The sequence below is a fragment of the Pochonia chlamydosporia genome, chromosome 1 (genome assembly GCF_001653235.2).
Source record: "Pochonia chlamydosporia 170 chromosome 1, whole genome shotgun sequence".
NCBI lineage: Eukaryota > Fungi > Ascomycota > Sordariomycetes > Hypocreales > Clavicipitaceae > Pochonia > Pochonia chlamydosporia.
Window position 1 is genome coordinate 5248273 of NC_035790.1, and position 20230 is coordinate 5268502.

The following is a 20230-nucleotide window of genomic DNA, read 5'->3' on the forward strand; positions in this document are numbered from 1 at the left end:
CTAAGATACCAACGATCTAACTTGAGACTCATCAGGCAGCGACGCCCGCCGACAACGAAGGGCAATATTTAGACGTGTTTGCGCGGACATTTTTCTGTTTGCGGACCCGCCGAAGACCATTCTTCAAGCAATTTTTCGTCGCTAGCTCGTTAAAATGTCGAATCTCAACTCGTGGGAAGACGATCCTTCTGCTCAGGACGAGAATCTTTCTCGGAGAGCGCAGCAGCAACTCAATGTGAACGCTGGGCAGGGCCAGGGCCAACAAGGAGGATTCCGCCCTGGTGCCTCCTCCTTCCAGCCTGGTGCCCAGTCATTCCAGCCCGGTCAAGCATACGGTGGTGGTTTTGCCAACCAGTATCAGCAGCAGCAATACTACCAGCAGGGCTATTATCCTCAGTACGGTCAGCAGCAACAGCAACAGCAAGGATTCAACCAGTACAATCAGCAAGGAGGATATGGCGGTGGCTTCAGCCAGAGTTATAATCAGGGATATGGTATGCGGTTTGGAGCTATTTTGAGTGGCCTGATGAATACAAAGCTAACTATTCCATCTAGCTGGCGGTTATCCCCAGTACGGCCAACAGCAAGGTCAGGGCCAGCAGCAGCAACCTGCGCAGACAGCTGCCCCTTCTGCTCCCGCAGCCGCAGCCGCAGCCGCAGCCGCACCAGCTGCCCCCAAGGTTCTAACCAAGGAGGGTGGAACCAAGGTTCTCAGCATTGGTGGCGATACTTCGGCTCCCAAGCCTAAGGCTAAGGTGCTTTCGATTGGAGGAACATCGACGCCAAATAAAGACAAGGAAGAGGCGAAACGCGAGCCATCGAACAAGCCAGAGGCAGGACAGAAAGCCACTGCCGCCAAAGCCATCGAGAAGACTGGCGAGAAGGCCGGGAAGGCCGCCTCATCAGGCAAGTCTTCTGGCAGGACGTCACCAACTCCATCGTCTGGGAGGTCGAGCCCTTCTGGTCCTGGGGAGAAGAAAGCCCAGCGCGAAGCCGACGCTGTCAGCAAGGAACAAGCCGCCGATGTTGATGACGAAACTCTGAAGGAAGTCTACGGAAAGGAACATGTCAACATTATTTTCATTGGTCACGTCGACGCCGGCAAGTCTACACTGGGCGGTTCTATTCTCTGGACCACCGGCATGGTTGATGAGAGAACGATGGACAAATACAAGAGAGAAGCAAAGGATCTCGGCCGAGAGTCTTGGTATCTGTCATGGGTCATGGACTTGACCAAGGAAGAGCGATCCAAGGGCAAGACTGTCGAAGTTGGTCGAGGTTTCTTCGAAACCGAAAAGCGAAGATACAGTATTCTGGACGCCCCTGGGCATAAGACCTATGTGCCCAACATGATTGGAGGAGCCTCGCAGGCTGACGTTGGTATTTTGGTCATCTCCGCCCGTAAGGGTGAATACGAGACTGGTTTCGAACGTGGAGGACAGACCCGTGAGCATGCTATGCTTGCCAAGACACAGGGTGTGAACAAGTTGATTGTCGTCATCAACAAAATGGATGACGCTACGGTCGAGTGGTCTAAGGAGCGCTATACGGAATGCACCACCAAGCTCTCTCAATTCCTGAAAGGCACAGGCTACAACTTGAAGACGGATGTCTTTTTCATGCCTGTTGCCGCGCAATCCTCCCTGAATATCAAGGATCGCCTGCCCAAGGACATTGCTCCATGGTGGGAGGGCCCATCTCTGCTCGAGTATCTGGACGGCATGAATGCTCTTGAACGCAAGATTAACGCACCATTCATGATGCCCGTCAATGCCAAATACCGAGATATGGGCACTATGGTTGATGGCAAGATTGAGGCTGGTGTTGTCAAGAAGGGCATGACTCTCGTTATGATGCCTCGCAAGCAGAATGTGGAAGTGTCTGCGCTTTACGGCGAGCAAGAGGATGAAGTCTCGATTCTGCAGTGCGGTGACCAAGTGCGAATGCGTCTCAAGGGCGTGGAAGAGGAAGACATTTTGCCTGGATTCGTGCTCTGCTCGCCAAAGAGACTCGTCCACTGTGTGGCTGAGTTTGAGGCACAGATTCGTATCTTGGACTTGAAGAGTATCTTGACTTCTGGGTTCAATTGTGTTTTGCACGTTCACTCTGCCATTGAAGAAGTCACTTTTGCGGCTTTGTTGCACAAGCTGCAGAAGGGTACCAACAGAAAGAGCAAGAACCCTCCTACACATGCCAAGAGGGGAGACAGCATCATTGCACGCATGCAAGTGATTGGTGGCGCTGGATCTGTTTGCGTGGAGAAGTTTGATGATTATCCCCAGATGGGCCGTTTCACTCTTCGTGACCAGGTACGTATTGCATTATCATTACAAAGCTTACAGACGAGTTGAACTGAGGCTAATAACACTTGTCTATCACAGGGCCAAACAATTGCCATTGGCAAGATCACTAAGCTGATTACCGAAGGCTCAGAGTAAATGAAGCTAACCTATAGGATGCAATCATTAACTCTGCATTGATGAAGTCACGAGATGTCCCCGGACTCCATGCTTGGTTTCAGAGGGAAGAGGAGGGAGACGGCTGGATTCGGAAGGGAGAAAAGGCAAAAATTCATGAGTGTGCAAGTCAAATAGACTCTGAATAGCGTCGAGCAAAGCCGTATCTTTGACGAAAGAATGCCGGCGGGTGGAATAAAGGTCATCGGAGACATGGGGAGCAAGATAGCCTTTTTAACGGAGGCGGAGAAGCGGATTTCCGTAGATAGCATACGACGATCTCAAGCGTTAGATGGATGGCCTCGAAAAAAAGATGAAAGCTATTCCCTCCAGTACTGAGCGATACCTTGATAGGGAAGATGCAAGATAACGACGGCCAAGACGTGGATTGCAGCAGATGTGCACAAGATACCAGGTATTGTGAAATGGGTAGCCAATGGTGACGAGCGTCTATGTGCTGACAGCCTGTATTGAAGAAGGCTGGTGTGACAGGTGATGAGCCGGACTTGTTCGCAAATACGCTTCGTATCTACGACCAGCAAGCGACGAGCAACAGTACAGATACGACACGGAAGGACACGGGATGCGGCTCTTCCAGGGAAGCGGGCGTGTGCAGGCCTTCAATGCTGTGGCACAAGTGCGGTTGCGACAGTACCAAGACATGCTACTCCAAGGACAGGTACAATGACACACAAAACCAGCATCGTGACGTGCGTCAAGAAAATGGCACTTCCGGCCTGGTCAAGTGTGTGGGGAAGCCCCAAACGTGGGACATGGAGGGGAACCAAGATTACTGTTGCAAGAACCACCCAAAATTTCATGACCACAATGTCCCACGTCAACAAGGTGCAATTGCAAAAAAATTGGACGAAAAAGAACCGGGACTTTCACGTGTCGGCCAATGCACAACCCACAGAAGCACGCCCCCCTTCTGCCCGCTATGCAAAAAAGCACAGAGCCAAGGTCAAGTAACTGGGATCCACTCTCCGAGCCCGACACGGAACGGCGCCAGCGAGTGGAGATTTGGACGCCCGATTGTGGAGACGGCGGCCAGAATGGGCGTGGCCGGAAGGGGGACGGATTCGGAAGGTATGCGATGAATTGTGCAGATTTCCGTTGGTTAAATTGGGGGGAATTTTTTAAAGGGAGAGAGAGTTTTTGGACGGATTGTGAAGCTGGGTGTAGGTGAGTGTTGAATGGCGATTGAAGCGAAATTTCTAAAATTTCTGGTGCTGATTTTGAGGGACACCTTGCACATTGGAAACCTTGCTACATGTGGTGAAAGAAAACTCCTGCCTCCCGAAAGGAATATGATGAACGCGGCACGGAAAGGCAGAGGGTGTGTAGCGGAAGAGCACGTCCAATGAGGTGCCTTGCGAAAGGACATTGCGATTGTGCGTGTTGGATGTGGTATGCGGTTGGCCATGGTCAGGGGTTGGACTACACCGTTCTTCTGTACGATATGCAATGTACATTTGCGCGTCAACCCGTCAGCAGATACCGGAGTCTTTGCCGTGTACTTGCTGAGAAAAGACGGCTAGCCTGCATGCTGAGATGGGATGGATAGCTGCCCAAAGAGGGAGGGTTGGCATATGCAAAAATACACATCACCTGGGTGCCCAACTTTACTCATGCACACTTTACATATCATTTCCAGATATCTGCGGGCGTGTCGATAGACGTATTTTTCAAAATGAATCTTCTTTACTTGTACTTTTTTCACTTCCGATACTCATTTCTTGAGCCGAAAAGGTCATGACGATGGGCTCTTGAAGCCGGAGAAAGTCGGAACAGCGTTGTCAGCGGCGATCCAGCCAATCATGTGGGGGCATGTAGTTTTTTTGCCGTGGAGCCGAGACTCTGCATTTTGTGTTTTGCAATTGAAGGGATCCATTTGTTCTGATGGATATGTGGAAGTGTGTGATTTTGCGGTGACGGTTGACGGGATGTTGGGGTGGTACCTGATTTTGAGGGCTGGGATCGGGCTGGTGCGGGAGGATTGAAGGTGAGTACTCCGTCGATGGAAGGATATGCATGGTTGCTGGGAGGTGCATGGATGGAGTACATGTGCATGTTGTATTTCATTGCAAGTTCACGCATGGCAATATGAACGATTTTTTTTTTCTTCAAAATTTTACTTCTCGGGGGCGATAAATTGGCCACAGAAAAATACGATAAACGGCTTGGCATAGCACGATAAATAACAAAAAAAACAGTCATACTTTAGGAAACCAGTCATACCAGACGCTTCGACATGCAGCCATTCTCATGCCAAGTTGCCAAAGCTGGTACCTGGACCCAGGAGGGGCGTGTGCCTTCAATCTTCTTTTCCACTTGCATGGTCCAACACCCAGAAGGATGGGCTGCCTCCGCGGAAAGAGGCTCAGCCAGGAGATACGAAAGTGCAAATGGAAATAAGTGCACAGGGGTCAATCAATATTCGGAAGAGTTGCCAAAATAAAGCCATTTCCGGGCTACCATGTCCGACGTCTCCTCTCAATTCAATTCCAGACGTTGTCGTGGAAATGGAGAAAATCAGAGAATCTCTGCAGGTCATGTGGCCTGGCTAGAAATGATGGACTGGGGGGTCAAGGAGCACAGTAGCTTGGTGCCAGCCAGAGAACCGGGTGTCGTTTACTCTCCCCACAAACAAGCGGGTGGCTGGTTAGTGTCTGGTGTGTGTGCTTCTATTTTCTGTTACGAGAGATGGACTCCATGTTCGGGAGTAAGGTGAAAATTTGCTGAAAGTAGACTGGGAGGGGAGTCTGGAATCTGGACGTGGAATCGCGGGGTACGAGGCTAGCTGTTCTCATCGATGTGAGTAGGGTGTCTTTTTAAGGTATACGGTGCTTTTTTGACGGGCTGAGCTTTGTACGGTCAGATTTAAAAATATAACAACACGATACAGAGTCTGGAGTACAGCAAGTCCAGCCGCAAGGTCATGTATGGATTCACGGCCCAACTATAATCATGGCCTGGAGCGCAGTAGCCGCTTGCACGCCTTCGGCTCGGCAGCTCTGTCGAGATGAGCGGCAGTAATTGGAATTGCCACAGAAGCTGTGCTGGGCGAAGGCTGAACACCTTTCATTGTCAGCGCAGTACGTATTGTCATGTGTCCGTTTACCATGGACGTCCTTTGACGTCTGGCCAAGTAAGATGCATGCTTTAGGTCGGGGGGGCCGAAATTATGCATATTCTTCGAGGTGCGCCCGCGAGGGTTTACAGGGTGGTCAATTTTGCGTTAGGTGCTGTCAGTATTGTGATTTGTGATTCACAGCTTGACATGAGGATGTTCTACCAAGGACTTGACATTTGCGAATTAGAAGCGGCCGAAGGTGTGAGGTGTTGGTCTCGGGAGTTGTGTGCCGTTGCTCTACGGGAATAAAGACATAGCAAGACATAATCTTTGCATTTTTGTACAGTATCTCTACGGAGTACACATGATACTGGTTTGTACCGCAGTGATATGGGCGTCGTTTCAGAAAGCCCCATTCTCTGTCAAGGTGAACAAAACGGTCTGGTTCCTATCGAATCATGCCGTCGACCCGTTCCTGATATTGCCGAAACAGGGTGGCCGGGTTGCAGGTCTTGTACTCCGTATGCTGTCTGACTTGGATGAATGAATCAAATTTGATGCTTCTCTGCATGCAAAGGTTCGTCCCATGTCTCGGCCTGCAGAATGTACTTAAGTACCCAGCCAGAGTGTGCCGATGGTGACCGACAGCTGGGCAAACAATGCATGACGATGCCAGTGGTGTAAAAATGCAGGCAGCACGTCGACGTTTCGTAGTTTGTCTCATCCTGGCCGTCGCCATGCTAAGCTAGTGGCTGGTTAACGACGATCTGATGGTCTAGACGGAACGGAAAACCGGAAAGAGGGTGTTAAAGCCATAAGATGGCGTAGTCATGTCTGGTCCAAAGAAAACATGGAAAATTTTTCAGCATGCAGATTAGATGAACATATTGGATGGTGTATTAATATAACCCTGCATTGGTATCGCGATTTGGGTCGAGAGGTGTATGCTTTCGCGGCTGGATATTGATACCTACATGTACAGTACCTATTAGGTATATTGACTGTCAAGTCTATGATGCAAGGCAATCGCGATCTGTGCAGACTGGAAGCCCCATCACCCCAACTACAAGTACTCTATACTCCGTAACAGGGGCTGGAGGGCATTCATTGCTCAAGCTGGCAGGAGCCAAACAGGCACTGGGCTCTGGCGTCCCTCCATGTTCCCACTCCCAGTCTGGTGGCATTCAGTGTTCAGCCAGCAAACATTCAATGTTGGATGGTGACTCTCAATGTCAAGTCTGTCTACATTGACTCTACACGTTGACCTCACCTCGAGCACGTTTTGGATGCTTGGCTTGGGTAGAACACGGCAGGGCTATAATGGAAGAAGAATTACCCTGTAAATTGGATTAAAACGGAATACCAGTCAGGAAAGAACAGTAATCCGGGAATTGACCACGTTCTACATTCTTCGGTACATGTTTGGTTCTCCCGTCCCGACATTCTCCTACATCCGGCGCTGCGGACAGGCGCACTGACGGTCGGAAGCCGCGAGAGAAGCCGCGATGCATTCAACTTCCAGTCCAGTTTCGGGTAAATGGGAGACTACGGACAAGACAAAACAGTATTCCAAGCTTTCGAGTACCTTCACCGTAGTGACGATTGACAGTTAAAAAGGAGGCTATTTCCTTGCTCACCTGAAATTCATTCGTCTGACCGCTGATTTATTTTGCAAAAGACAAGCAATCTTGTTTTCACCGAGCTCGATCTTGATCACTTGACCACTTGTTTGGGTCGATAGCTCTTCCCTGTTAAGCACCAAGTTGTTACCTAATTGACCATTCCTCGGCCACATAACAACTGCTCTACGCCCGCAGTGCAGTCTGCTTCCGGCCAACACCAGAACAAATATTGAACCAGACCTGAAACTCTGCTTCTTTTTTGCCAATACAATTACTGCCGCTTGTTACTCAACATAGGCACCACCTGGAGCTCAGCCAATTGCACTTGCACTCTCGTCGTCTAAGACGCGGCAAAACGGCAAAAACGAACTCACAATTGCGGGACACTGTCGTTGCATTAACTGCAGACTTGTTCTGGCACTCGCTTCTCCCAGTTGGAGCCATCAGCGTTCCAAACTTCAATCCCTAGGTACCTGCCTGTAGGTACCCCAGGTCATTTTTCAGCGGCGTCAGCCCCCCAGCTCTAGAGCCTGATTCCCCACGCCAGAGGCCCAGACGCCCCCCGTCCGCATCCAACCAGTGGTCCATTTGGGGCCTTTTTACCTTTTGGTGGCTCCTCGGACCCGCGCCTCATCCTGCTGCTGAGTCTTGAGCGCTTGCACCAAATCCCTGGCTTTTCCAACCCTCTAGCCAAACACAGCCCGAAGAAACCAAGGCCATTCCGGTATAATATCGTGGCAAGTCCTTTTTGCATCACCTGCCTCGTCGTCGGAAGCCAGAGCGACCCAAACCGCCCCCCCAGCTGCCCGCCATTTGCCCCCCCTTGCTCCACACGACTGGCAATTGGTACTTGTCCGTCTCGTCATCACCAAAGGCACCAGACATCTCACATTTCTCCTCCAAGATATTCACCTGCAATCCCGTCCGTTTTATTCTATTTCACGCCCCCCCTTGCCAGGTAACGGAGGCACAGCACTGTCATACAACTCTACAATAACAGCATACTTTTTTTTCAGGTATTCTCGTACCTGACCAGCATTCCCACTTGGTGCACTGCGCCTCGACGAATTACACTCCTGCTTAGACGCAAAAGCGCCACAGCCTTGCCGCTATCATCCCCAGTTCCGTCTTTGTCCTGTCCGGTCTGGTTCTCTCACACAAATCAGCACACTCTCACACACACACTCCAGCTTTCACACGCTTTTTCTTTTGCACAATTTCACACACGACACATCAAGTCGGTTTTGGATCCCATTCTTCCTCGGATCACACCCCCCCTGCCACTTCCCTGCTTCCCACTTGGTTTGGTTTCCGCTCCGACCCAGGTACCCAGAATTCCCTGTGCAAGCCGAGATCGAGCAACCAGACACTCTCGGTCCCCAAGATTAATACATAAAGATGAAGGACCCCATCGTCAGGACCGGTTCTCCTTACACTGATCCTTCTGTCAAAGGCCCAAGGTTCAAGATTCAAGAATCCAGAACTGATTTGCGCAAGAGTGAGTATCTCTCTGCTTGATTGTCCTCTTCACTTGGAAAGTCATGTCATGTCATTGTCATGGTCATCACCTGGCTGTCAACATGACGTCGTCTTCTTCTGTCGGCTAACATTGCTCTCACAGTGATCTCCAGTAACGTCAACAAGACTGCTTTGCACCCTGGCGGTGTTCAGTAAGTTGCTTCCCTCGTCCGTCCTTGGGCGTTCTTTGCCATGTGATGACTTGTGATGCTAACCTTTGTCGTTACTTAGGCCTCACCACAACCACACTGAGCTTGAGGAGGAGCTGCACGAGACTGCCCACATTGACTACGACCGTGTCGCCATTGTACGTTATTGAAAGCAGAATTCAGTCATCCAGTAGGTGACCATGTCTCTAACATTGTTTGCTTTCCACAGATCCCCAACCCCTCAGTCGCCGCCCTCTACGAAGATGCTCTCGTCTACGAGACCGGTTCCGCCATCACGTCAAGCGGTGCCTTGACTGCCTACTCCGGAAAGAAGACTGGCCGCTCGCCTCTCGACAAGCGAATTGTCCAGGAGCCTTCATCAGAAAACGACATCTGGTGGGGACCTGTCAACAAGCCCATGAGCCCTGATGTAAGTGATGTTATGCGAGCAGTTGGATTGCCTTGATTTTCTTCTACCTGTTTTTGCCATTTTTGGTTACATGTCGTGCATGCCGCGGACATGCTTGTGCTGCCTTGGAGGTTTGTCGCTGCGAGCCGAACCCCAGACTTCCATGCATGGCACCCGCCGCATGCACAATGTGCATGGATTGCCCAATGTACATGTACCACCGCCTCACACCCGACTGGAACCTTTCCGGCGTTGCCCTGCGTTGCCCCGCGTTCGCTGGTTTGGCGCCTCACTGCGTCTCATTGCTCGTGACGCCCGTGAGCGGCATGAGAATGAGACACGAGACACAAGACAAAGAGGTTGCGACGCTTCCAGCAGCAATTGCCCGACCAGAAAGCTGCAAATTTCAGCTCGCTGCACTTGCTTGCCTTGTTGCCACGATCCACAAATGACCTTACACTCCATTGCGGCATGTAGGCGTCATGGTGATGAGAATGGGACTTGGCCGTGGTCCATCAGTTGACCTCTTCGGAACGCTGCAAAATGCCAATCCTCTCATTGGCTTCTGAGTGGCATCGTGGGCTGGATATGCCCCGCTCACACATGCTTCTGCCTCCGGCTCTGGCTCTTGCCCCGCAGCCGGCCGATTCGAGCAGCCGAGCTTAAGCGGCCCTCCAACCCGGAGGCGTCCGTTGCCCCCAAAGACAGCGAGTCGAGTCTCCAAGTCTCCAACGTCGGATCCTCCACACGTTTGCATGGCTTGTGTGATCGACCATTGTCGCCTGGCCAGTGCTGGGCTTGGGTTGGGCTGCCTCGTGTGAATCGTCCCGATCCGATCCGACTATGACCGCCCGTCGACCCGATTCGAGCCATTGCTACCGTGCTTTGTGCAACTCTGCGTGCTGCAGGTCCTTATTCGCCCTGTATGCGCGAGAGTTGCTCCAGGAGCGTCAATGGCACGTTGACTATCGGAGAAGGGGAACTGCATTTTATTGCAAGTGCATAAATGCCTAGTCTCTGTCGAATTGGAGCCACGATGGGTAGTGCCTTTTCGTCATCGCTTAGCTTTTCAGCCTTTGTTAGAGAGATTGTGACCTCGATTCTGTGACTGCTTTGTGACTGACATTTCTTCCCTCCCACAGGTCTGGAAGATCAACCGTGAGCGTGCTGTCGACTACCTCAACACCCGCAACCGCATCTACGTCGTCGACGGTTATGCTGGCTGGGACGAGAAGTACCGCATCCGCGTCCGTGTCATCTGCGCCCGCGCCTACCATGCTCTCTTCATGAGAAACATGCTTATCCGCCCTCCTCGTGAGGAGCTGGAGCACTTCCACCCCGACTACACCATCTACAATGCCGGTTCTTTCCCTGCCAACCGTTACACTGAGGGTATGACCTCTCCTACCTCAGTTGCCATCAACTTCTCCCAGAAGGAGATGGTTATCCTGGGTACTGAGTACGCTGGCGAGATGAAGAAGGGTGTCTTCACCGTTCTCTTCTACGAGATGCCCATCAAGCACAACGTCTTGACTCTGCACTCCTCCGCCAACGAGGGCAAGAACGGTGATGTTACCCTCTTCTTCGGTTTGTCTGGTACTGGCAAGACCACACTCTCTGCCGACCCCAACCGCGCTCTGATTGGTGATGACGAGCACTGCTGGAGTGATCGTGGTGTCTTCAACATCGAGGGTGGTTGCTATGCTAAGTGCATTGGCCTGTCTGCCGAGAAGGAGCCCGATATTTACGGTGCCATCCGCTATGGTTCCGTACTCGAGAACGTCGTCTTCGACCCTGATACCCGTGAGGTTGACTACGACGACGCCACCTTGACTGAGAACACTCGATGCGCCTACCCCATTGAGTACATCAACAACGCCAAGATCCCCTGCCTGTCACCAAACATGCCCACCAACATTATCCTCTTGACCTGCGACGCCCGCGGTGTCCTGCCCCCCATCTCCAAGCTCGACCGCGCCCAGACCATGTTCCACTTCATCTCTGGTTACACCTCCAAGATGGCCGGTACCGAGGACGGTGTCACTGAGCCCCAGGCCACCTTCTCCAGCTGCTTCGCCCAGCCCTTCCTGGCCCTGCACCCCATGCGATATGCCAAGATGCTTGCCGATAAGATTGACCAGCACAAGGCCAACGCCTGGCTCCTCAACACCGGTTGGGTCGGTGCCGGCTTCGCCCAGGGCGGCAAGCGTTGCCCCCTCAAGTACACCCGTGCCATCCTCGACGCCATCCACTCTGGCGAGCTCGCAAAGGTCGAGTACGAGAATTACGGTGTCTTCAACCTCCAGGTCCCCAAGACCTGCCCCAACGTCCCCGATGACCTGCTCAACCCTGAGAAGGCCTGGACCGCTGGCTCCGAAAGCTTCCAGAACGAGGTTGTCAAGCTGGGCAAGCTCTTCCGCGAGAACTTCACCAAGTACGAGAGCGAAGCTACCGAGGATGTTGTCAAGGCTGGTCCCGCTGTGTAAAGAAGGCACTTTGGGCTGGATTTCTTGATTGTTTTAATCTTGGGCCATTTACAGTGAGACAATGAGGTCAATTAGATCATCTGCCTCGGTCTCGCGATTTTTTTTATCAAAAACCCGATTTCTTTTGTCATACACATAGGATACACTGTTGGGATGGCGTCTTGTTTTTAACTCATTTGCGCTCCATGGGAGTGCGATATTTTGGATGGATCGAGGCTGCCTTCGGGCAAGGAATTATGTAGCATGATGATGACGATAGTCAGCAAGTGTAGGCAGAATTAATGGAAGCTTGCATCCAATTTAAATGTGCATTTGTGAAATTACGTGGTGTTGAGTCCTCGAATGCGGTATATGTGTCCGACGCTGGATGTAAGATTGATGGACTAAGACTGTGTGTGACCTTTGCCACGAACTTTCTTCAGCTTGAGATGTTGTCGGCACTATTGACTTAATTTCTCATGGTGATATACTGGCAAGAACTGTACGCGAGAATAGACGATAGGATAAGGGGAAATGTCTGTTATTGACGTTGCAGTCTCACATGAACTCATGGAACATCAACGACTATAGTCATCAATGAAGTACCTCAGTGTACCCATATTCGTTCATTTAACCAGGACATAATTTTTATGTAACACCACCGGCTGTCTTCAGAATACGAACCATCTGTTTCGATGCCTCAGAAGTTCCGTTGAACACAACAAGACGCAATGGGAGAATCGACATGGAACCTCCAACCTCAGAAATAAGACCAAGTCCCTTCAAAGTACAGTATGGCTACTCAATATACAAGTGTAACCCTAAGGAAGGCAAAAAGCTAAGCAGCACACGCCGGTTGTGCATGTTGTAGCTACAGGATTTGGCAGGCCTTGATGCTTTGACATTTAACATCTTGCACTTACATGCATGACGGGCACATTCACCAACTAATAAGAAGGAAACAAGCCATTTTGCCTAATTCAGAACACAACCAGGGCTTGTATGGCTTCTTCCAGCGGTTGCTGCCGTGTCACCGGCCTCTGATTTTGGAAAACGCCGATGATGTGTCTCGTTGTCAGCAATCGTAGGTCCCTAGTGCAAAAATTATCTTCATAGACGGTATATACCACAAAGAGACCCGGGAAAACACCGTAAGCTCAGGGATTGTGCATCAGATGCACTTCTTGTTTCTCTTATTCAACAATTACATTATATGTACTCATGATATCAAACGACAGACGACGAATACAAAGCATGTGGCTCAAAAACTGACTATACACAAAGATGCCCCCGTTAACTTTTTATACGAATATATCACGCTGCCATCCAGCCCAGGGTCGCAATTCGGGGCAACCTTCCATTTCTGACAAAACCGGCTGAGCACGGTCCTCTGCGTGTGGGTATCCTCATTTTCCAGCATGCAATAATTGACTAATGTTCTAGTAGGTGTATCGGAATTGCTTGTTCTCCTTGTCAGTCAAGGTAGCCCAAACCTCGGGAGACAAGTACTGCTCCTCGGTCTCCTTGCTGCGGTCGTTGCGGCGCTTGTTGGCCCAGACATAGTAGAGGAACAGAAGAAAGGTTGTCAGAGCACAGCCGGCCTGGGTACCCATGACGGCCAGCTTGGCGGGTCGGTAGTCAGGGGCATCGCGCGCCTGGAAAGTTTGGGGCCCGATAATGTTGCCGAGCGAGAAGGAGCCCGAAATAATAGCAGCTGCAAAAGCCCGCTTCGTGGCGCCGGCACAGTTGGCGACAGTCCACTGGACGTACGGTTAGTGAAGTGGTCACAATGAGATCAAGGACGGGCAGGTCCGAGCTTACGTTGTAGAAGATGGTGAGAGGTGCAACGACAGCGTTGACGAGGTAGATACCAGCCAGCAGACCAGACTTGTTAGTCTTTGGCAAGAATGACATCAAGGCACCGCCAATGATGCTATTTCGACTAGTTAGCACGGTCGGGGTTTTTGGTAGAGCCCAATATTGGACAAGATTACTCACGCAGGAATAATACAGGCGATGATCCATGCCCATCGGTGCGACTGTTTGCGGATACCATAGCCGACTAGCAGAGTGAAAAAGATGCTGACAACACCGGATGGCATGTTCAGCAAGGCGGCCTTCTTTGGAGCCCATGTAGGAGACTCATCGGACAGAATGTTGCGAATCAAAGTAGCGGAGTAGGTGGTGACGACGCCGCTGGAAACGGAAAGCAAAACAACGGACAGAACCAAGAGGTAAATCTGGGGATCTAAGAGAGCCTCGCCGATCTCCTTGATGCGGAACTTGCGGCTCTGAATACCAGTCTGGTTGACACTGACGTGTTTCAAAAGCGCGACCTTCTCGGTGTTGGAGAGCCATTTAGCTTGCATAGGAGTGTCAGGAATAAAGAGGAAAGTGCAGATGCCGAAAAGCACAGTCAAGCATCCCAGAACAACAAACATCGTTCTCCAACCAGCAAGCGCCGCAGTAGGTGACATGTGCTGGAAACCGAAAGAGACGAGACCGCCAACAATCTGGCCAAGACCCAGACCAAGATACCAAAAGGAGAAACGGGGGGCTTGCTCGGACTTGGTATACCACTGGCTGCTAATGAGCATCAGGGACGGGGCAATAGTTGCCTCGAAGATACCAAGGAACACACGAGACACAAGCAAGGTTTGGTAGTTGTGAGCAGCAGCACCACAGGCAGTAGCTATGCCCCAGAGCGTGACATTGACTCCCAGCCATTTGGCAGCAGGGAATACTTGAAGAAAATAAACTGATTTGATAGCCTTCGTTAGCGAAGAGACACATATTGCCCGCGCCGCGATCATCCCAAGCGCGTTGTTGCACTGATAGATCCTGATAACATACTGTTAGGGACTTCGAAGCAAAGTAAACCAACGAAGAGGAAGGTAGCAACGTTGGAGAAATCGTTGCCTTGAAGTTTGAGGTCCTTGTTAATTCCCATGACAGCAGCATACTGTTGGATTCAATGTCAGTCTTCAACATCTCTCTCGTCATTTACGCATAACATTTTGCCAGGATCCTGAGCTGAAAAGAGTAAAGCAGATGTTTCGCCAAGCGATAGCAGCAATGTTGTGACTTACGTTGAGAATAACCTTATCGAGGAATTGCATGGTGTAGCACAAGAACATGAGGGGGACAATATGCCAATCGATCTTGTGTCGCAACTTGGTAAGATTCACTTCCTCAACACCCTGAGCATCTCGATGCTCGTTGAGGAACTTCCAAGCGGCATCGACATTAGTGACACCGGCTGTGGCCGGGAGAAATCCAGCGGCGTTCGCATTATCGCTGGAAGAAGAAGAACCAGTGTGCCGGACATCGGCGTCTTTGGTCTTTTCATCGACGTTCGGAGACATAGTGGCAACGCTTCAAGCTCGAGCGAGACACTGATCGGCGACGCGGAGGGGAAGGACAATGAATTTTGAAGGAATGAATTATAAAGGGAATAAAAAAGCCGTATTGTCTCGAGAATTGAGACAGGCGCAGAAGATGGCGACGGAAAGAAAGTTAAGAAAGCGGCACGACAAAAAGGCAGACGCGCGCAACGGTTTGGCTGGCGGTCGTCTGTGCAGATGAGAAGACGACAATCTCCTCACATGTGCAGTTGATGCAACGCACTCGATGCAGTTTCTTCAATCACAGGCCAATAGAAGCCGTGATCAGAAAATTGCGACAAAGTTGAAGATTGAAAGGGAAGGAATCGAAAACTGAGCGGGAAGGATCGAGTGTGGTGTCGACGAATTGGGCAAGTTGGCGAACTTAAGGGCCGAGATGGAGCTGGATGGACGTTGGATGGACGGTGGATGGACAAGCTGCACGGCGGGCGTCGCCAAGCGGCAAGACCAGAAGACAACGCATCCACATGGCATCACGCTTGGGACCAACACCAGATTGACAGTAGTACAAGACGCATGGCCGACGCACCTCATCTGTAGAGCCAAGCATGCTTGGCTTTTGGTAACTAGTGGCACTGGTGCTTGTTGGCTCACACCAACAGCCAGAACCCGGGCAGGTGGTTGAGGGGCCAAAAGGATCGGGACTGGGACTTGGCCTGGGTGGAGACTGGAGCACGGGCAAATGCTGAACGTTCAACTGTTCGCTAAAGGGGGGAAGGGGGGCCCTGTGCTGTCTAGTGCTTGGCTCGTCCATCTGTTGCCGTCGCTCAAGGGAAATCAAAATGGGTCCCACCTGCCGGAGTGGCCTGGCCAAGCCAACCCGTCTGGGGCCCCCACCAATCATTGATCTGCGAGCCCGAAAAGCTCATGGTTCCCAGGACCGGGCCTGGTGAACTAGCACAATGCAACACCAGGCGCTTCAATGTTCCTTTGCCGTCTGGTCTGGTTCAACCATTGAACCCCCAGCCAGTTTGACATGATGGCTGATTACAAGCTGTGTTTGCTGCATCTGCGCTGTCTGCTACCAGACCCTATCCTTGGAAATATCAGCCAGCTGTCAAGTCTGTCTGGCAGAACTTTGAAACTGCTACGGAGTGCAACAACCTGGCAATTCCTCCTGGTCTGTGAGACAAGAAAAACGTCTCTCATCAGTTGTCACATCGCGTCAGCAAGCCGAAAAGCCACGAGGCACCAAAACATACACATCTGGGAGCCACACTTTGGCTCAGGCACTCCTTCACAGCCATCTGATCAAGCCCAGCCCGCCAGTACCCGCTGCAATTGGTGCGTAAAGTGCCCTGCCCACCAGTTTGCCCCTTGATGGCATCGAAACTGACTTGTGCAGACGATAGACCGATGTGAGGGGGAGGACAAAGCAAATACAGCTGAGAGAACCGTCATCTTTATGTCCTCCGGCATCGTACCGCTCGCCTTCGAGTTCGCAAGGAAACTGCAATTGGTATTCACACCCAACTCAATTGCGGGAGCTCCAGTGGTCAGCATTCGAACACTAGCCTGCGCCCTTGAGTTCACCTGGGAATGGTGGCACTACTTAAAATTTGTGTCAGCATGGCCGTGGCTTTCTCACAGAGTCGAACATTTTTGTGGCCTAACGAACGCATCTGCCCATTTTGAGTCAACAAGCACACTGGCTTGTACTACACACCTCAGCTTCGTCAACCTGGCTGCTTATGCCCGTGAAGTCATGAATTGGACACTTCAACAGCAAGCGTGGAACGCTTCTGTTGTGTCCCCTTTCAGGTGCAATCACCCTGTCCATCTCTCCATGCAAGGTCACCACAACGGTCGCCAGTCCTCGACAAACCCTTGCCTTTCGATTGATTGCAGTGTGTGCCAGGGCATGGAACGTTCCGACGGATATCGTAAGATAGTCCCTCGAAAACTGCAGGGCTCGTCCAGTTGACGACGATGGCCCTGCTGGAGGAGCTAACCGAACTAGATCGAGCCAACATGTACCTCTGTAACCATACTGGACCATGGAACCTCTCACTAAAACTGGAACTTAACCGACAAAGCGAATGGCCAGCCTGTGCATCAGAAAAACAAAACGTGTTCATGCAGCGAGCTGTTACGAGTCAAAAACCTAAGCTAAGGAGAAGCATTACCAACAACCAACACCAACACCAACAATCCGACGGTGGTTCCACGACCGCGTCCGGTTCAATGCAGTTGGTTGCACCATTGATGGCCGGGCAGTAAAGTTCTTACCACAGTACCTAGAAAACGAGTTTGGTTCTCTTACAAGTGTCGTTTTATCTCGTCCGCTTGCTGTACTGCACAGCACAAATTAACACGGGCCATGACGTCTGGGTTTACAAATGCTATGGAGCTCTCTGGTATCAACAAGTCAAAAGCTTTCCATCTTGGAAGCTCCCTGACGTGGCATGATAAACTGCTGCCAATCCCCTACCTTGGCGGGTTCGAACACTTCACATCCACACACCACTCTCGGGTCAAATGCCCGATGCACAATTTTGGCCTGGAGACCAAACTACAACATTTCACAACTAGTCCATCGACTCCCCTCGAAACGAACAGTTGAGGATTTACCTCAACCCCACAAGATTTCATTCTTGGCAATATGGTATTCCTGTCAGCAGGAGAAGGAATCCTGGCCCACTGAATTTCTCTGAACTTGCTAACGGGCGGGAACGGAATGAGCCGATTTTGAAAGGCAAAGATAAACCCACCAAGTAACGAAAATACTCTACGAGCATAAGAGAAGAGGAATACCACTATCAGTGTACAGCCGCATCTTTCTTCCCGTATTGCTAGATTTCTGGCCCTTATCCGACGTGATATATTTCTGGCTTCTCATACTTCTTGAGGCGGCATAATGGAGCACCGATTGCTCAAGCCACGATGTGGATGCGACTCTATTGTGGGCTCTCCAGGTAATTGCTGGCCCAAAATGGACACAGAGCTCTGGAGCACTGCGCCAGAATATCTTCAACTGGTCCACAGTGGAGGCTTTTGGATGAGATAGATGTGCAAGGCTTTCCCAATCGGCTCCACCAAGCAGGGGCATCACAACTTTGAAAGTACGGAGTATGCATGGTCGATTTCCCCTTCTTTTCTCGGGTCTCGCCGCCTACACGGCACTCTTATCCTAGCCCGCGCGATCCCTGGTGTCGACGAGCCTTTGGCCTCGGAATTGATTTGCAGACGATTTGTAGGTCGTTCTCATTAAAAAATCAAGAGAATGAAAGGATTCTCGTCGAGAAATCAAATATCAAATCTTTTCCGTAATGGTGATGACATTATCGGGGTCATAGCGAGGGTCGTCATAGCAATGGACAAGAAGGAGGGTCAAAGCTGTTCCTGTTGACAGACCTGTTTGGGGTAGGCTCTAATGAGTTGTCCGTTTTTGTCGTATGGACAGCTTAGCTTTGCCAGGATTGGACAATGGCAATGGCAACGGCACCGCGACCATTGCCAAATGGAAGCTCAGACATTATTTGACACCCACTTGGCCGCCTTTGACTTGTTCTATCTTCACTGGATCAGAACGTATGGACTATCTGTACTTACTGAGAAACTGAACGATCCGAGGCGTGCGGGCATCGCCACTATTGCGGCGACGGTATCTGCCGAAATGACGACGCTTGCCGTGTGGGATTCTCTAGGAAGGAAAGAGACGCAAAACGCAGCAATGCATGTCACCAGGTCTCAGTCCAAAAGCCAGAGTTGATGAGAGAAATCCAGCAAGGGCCTTCGACTGTGGCGCGCCAAACGGGAGCTTCTTCTACACAAGGAGTTGCAACAACATCATCTCGACTAAGCAAATCAAGGCTTCATGCCCGCAAAACGCCTGGCTTACCCGCCTAGGAATTGTGGCCCGTTCCCTCAACTCGCTGTTTTTGCTAACCTTGTAATGGAATAGCATCGCGCGCTTGACTAATTTCTTGTCCAGCAGATATATTGTCGCCTGTCAGTAACATTTCGCTGGAAGATGCTTCAACATCCAGGATACCGACCTGCGGCTTGTAGTGCTCAAAAATATTGTGGAAATTCCGGTTGAGCGTGCTCCGTGCTTGATGCAGGAAATACGTTAAGTCGCGGTCCTTGTCCCGTTTCGACAGGTTCTTGGGAGATTTTGCAGAGGCAAGTATATTTCAGCCGGCTGGAAAGCTAGATGGGATGCATCTTGGCTGCTAACCAAATGAGAGGCGTTGTGCCGGTGTCGCCGTTCGTCGATGCCTCTTTGACAATCCCATTCAAAAGTCCCAGGTACCCTGATCTAGCTCGCTTGTACCTGAAGGTTCAGAGGTACATTTGGAGACTGGCTGTGGTGGACCTGGCGATGAAGGCTTGCAAGGGTGTTTTGCAAACTTGACTGGAAGTGCGCGACTTTACTGGCAGGAAGCACTTCCTCAACTCAAGCAAGATGCCCACGGATGGAAAAAATTCGCACATTGGAGTTAAACAGCAATACTCCTCCAAATTGGAAACGGCGTTCAATTTAATACTCCATACGGAATACTACGTTTATAATCCGACGCTACGGAAGTCCGTTGACAGATGGCAATCTGGCCTTCTCACGCCGGAAGTTTGCCACGCCGATAGGACGACACTTGGCCTTCCATGCAGGCCACGAAACGGCACTTTGCGAGTTCAATTTTTTGCAGGCTTTTAGGGCGGAGACCAGCAAATGTTCTGCCCTTAGTACCTACAAACACTCAATGTGAACTCGGTTCACAGCTTGTAATTGGTATTGAGGACTGCATGGTTGCTGCACCAGGGTTCCTGGAATGGCAAAGCGAGCCACACAGCCCCCAACCATCCACACCACGGAAAGCCACCACTTTCTTCGTCGACGTCAGTCACCCATGAACAAATGGCTCGTGGGCCTCCGGTTCCTCCAGAAGCCCCGGTCTGCCGGCCCCCTGTGATGGCACATCAAGCCACCAAGCTCAACCCCTGGTCTCGCGCTTCTGGGCCAATGGCAATGCTGGTGGTTGATGGCCGAAGTCCCTTGTGGGCACTCTCCACCATGACAAAAGTTGCATCTCCAAAGGCGGGTAAGCATTCTGAGGATATCCCAAAGTCAGACCCAATTGTCTTGGATTCCTGCTGTTTAGCCTGGCCAGTGCGGTATCGTACCAGTAGA

General features: G+C 51.0%; 4 protein-coding genes across 4 annotated transcripts; 2 read left to right on the forward strand and 2 right to left on the reverse strand.

The window, feature by feature from the left end:
• Window positions 1-154: 154 nt before the first annotated feature.
• On the forward strand, window positions 155-2438 carry VFPPC_01376 (eukaryotic peptide chain release factor GTP-binding subunit; the record flags this gene model as incomplete). Its single annotated transcript, XM_018281215.1, has 3 exons — window positions 155-494; window positions 556-2309; window positions 2382-2438. The coding sequence occupies 3 exons, from the start codon at window positions 155-157 to the stop codon at window positions 2436-2438; spliced, it is 2151 nt and encodes a 716-aa protein (XP_018149812.1).
• Window positions 2439-8552: 6114 nt separating this feature from the next.
• On the forward strand, window positions 8553-11716 carry VFPPC_13068 (phosphoenolpyruvate carboxykinase; the record flags this gene model as incomplete). Its single annotated transcript, XM_018290845.1, has 5 exons — window positions 8553-8652; window positions 8776-8824; window positions 8904-8979; window positions 9051-9251; window positions 10373-11716. The coding sequence occupies 5 exons, from the start codon at window positions 8553-8555 to the stop codon at window positions 11714-11716; spliced, it is 1770 nt and encodes a 589-aa protein (XP_018149813.1).
• A 1418-nt stretch (window positions 11717-13134) lies between these two features.
• VFPPC_01377 (MFS transporter) lies at window positions 13135-15060 on the reverse strand (the record flags this gene model as incomplete). Its single annotated transcript, XM_018281216.1, has 5 exons — window positions 13135-13455; window positions 13517-13628; window positions 13694-14453; window positions 14549-14657; window positions 14785-15060. 5 exons carry the CDS (start codon window positions 15058-15060, stop codon window positions 13135-13137), a joined length of 1578 nt encoding a protein of 525 aa, XP_018149814.1.
• Window positions 15061-17827: 2767 nt separating this feature from the next.
• VFPPC_18713 (hypothetical protein) lies at window positions 17828-18148 on the reverse strand (the record flags this gene model as incomplete). Its single annotated transcript, XM_022430284.1, has 1 exon — window positions 17828-18148. The coding sequence occupies one exon, from the start codon at window positions 18146-18148 to the stop codon at window positions 17828-17830; it is 321 nt and encodes a 106-aa protein (XP_022285972.1).
• Window positions 18149-20230: the final 2082 nt, after the last annotated feature.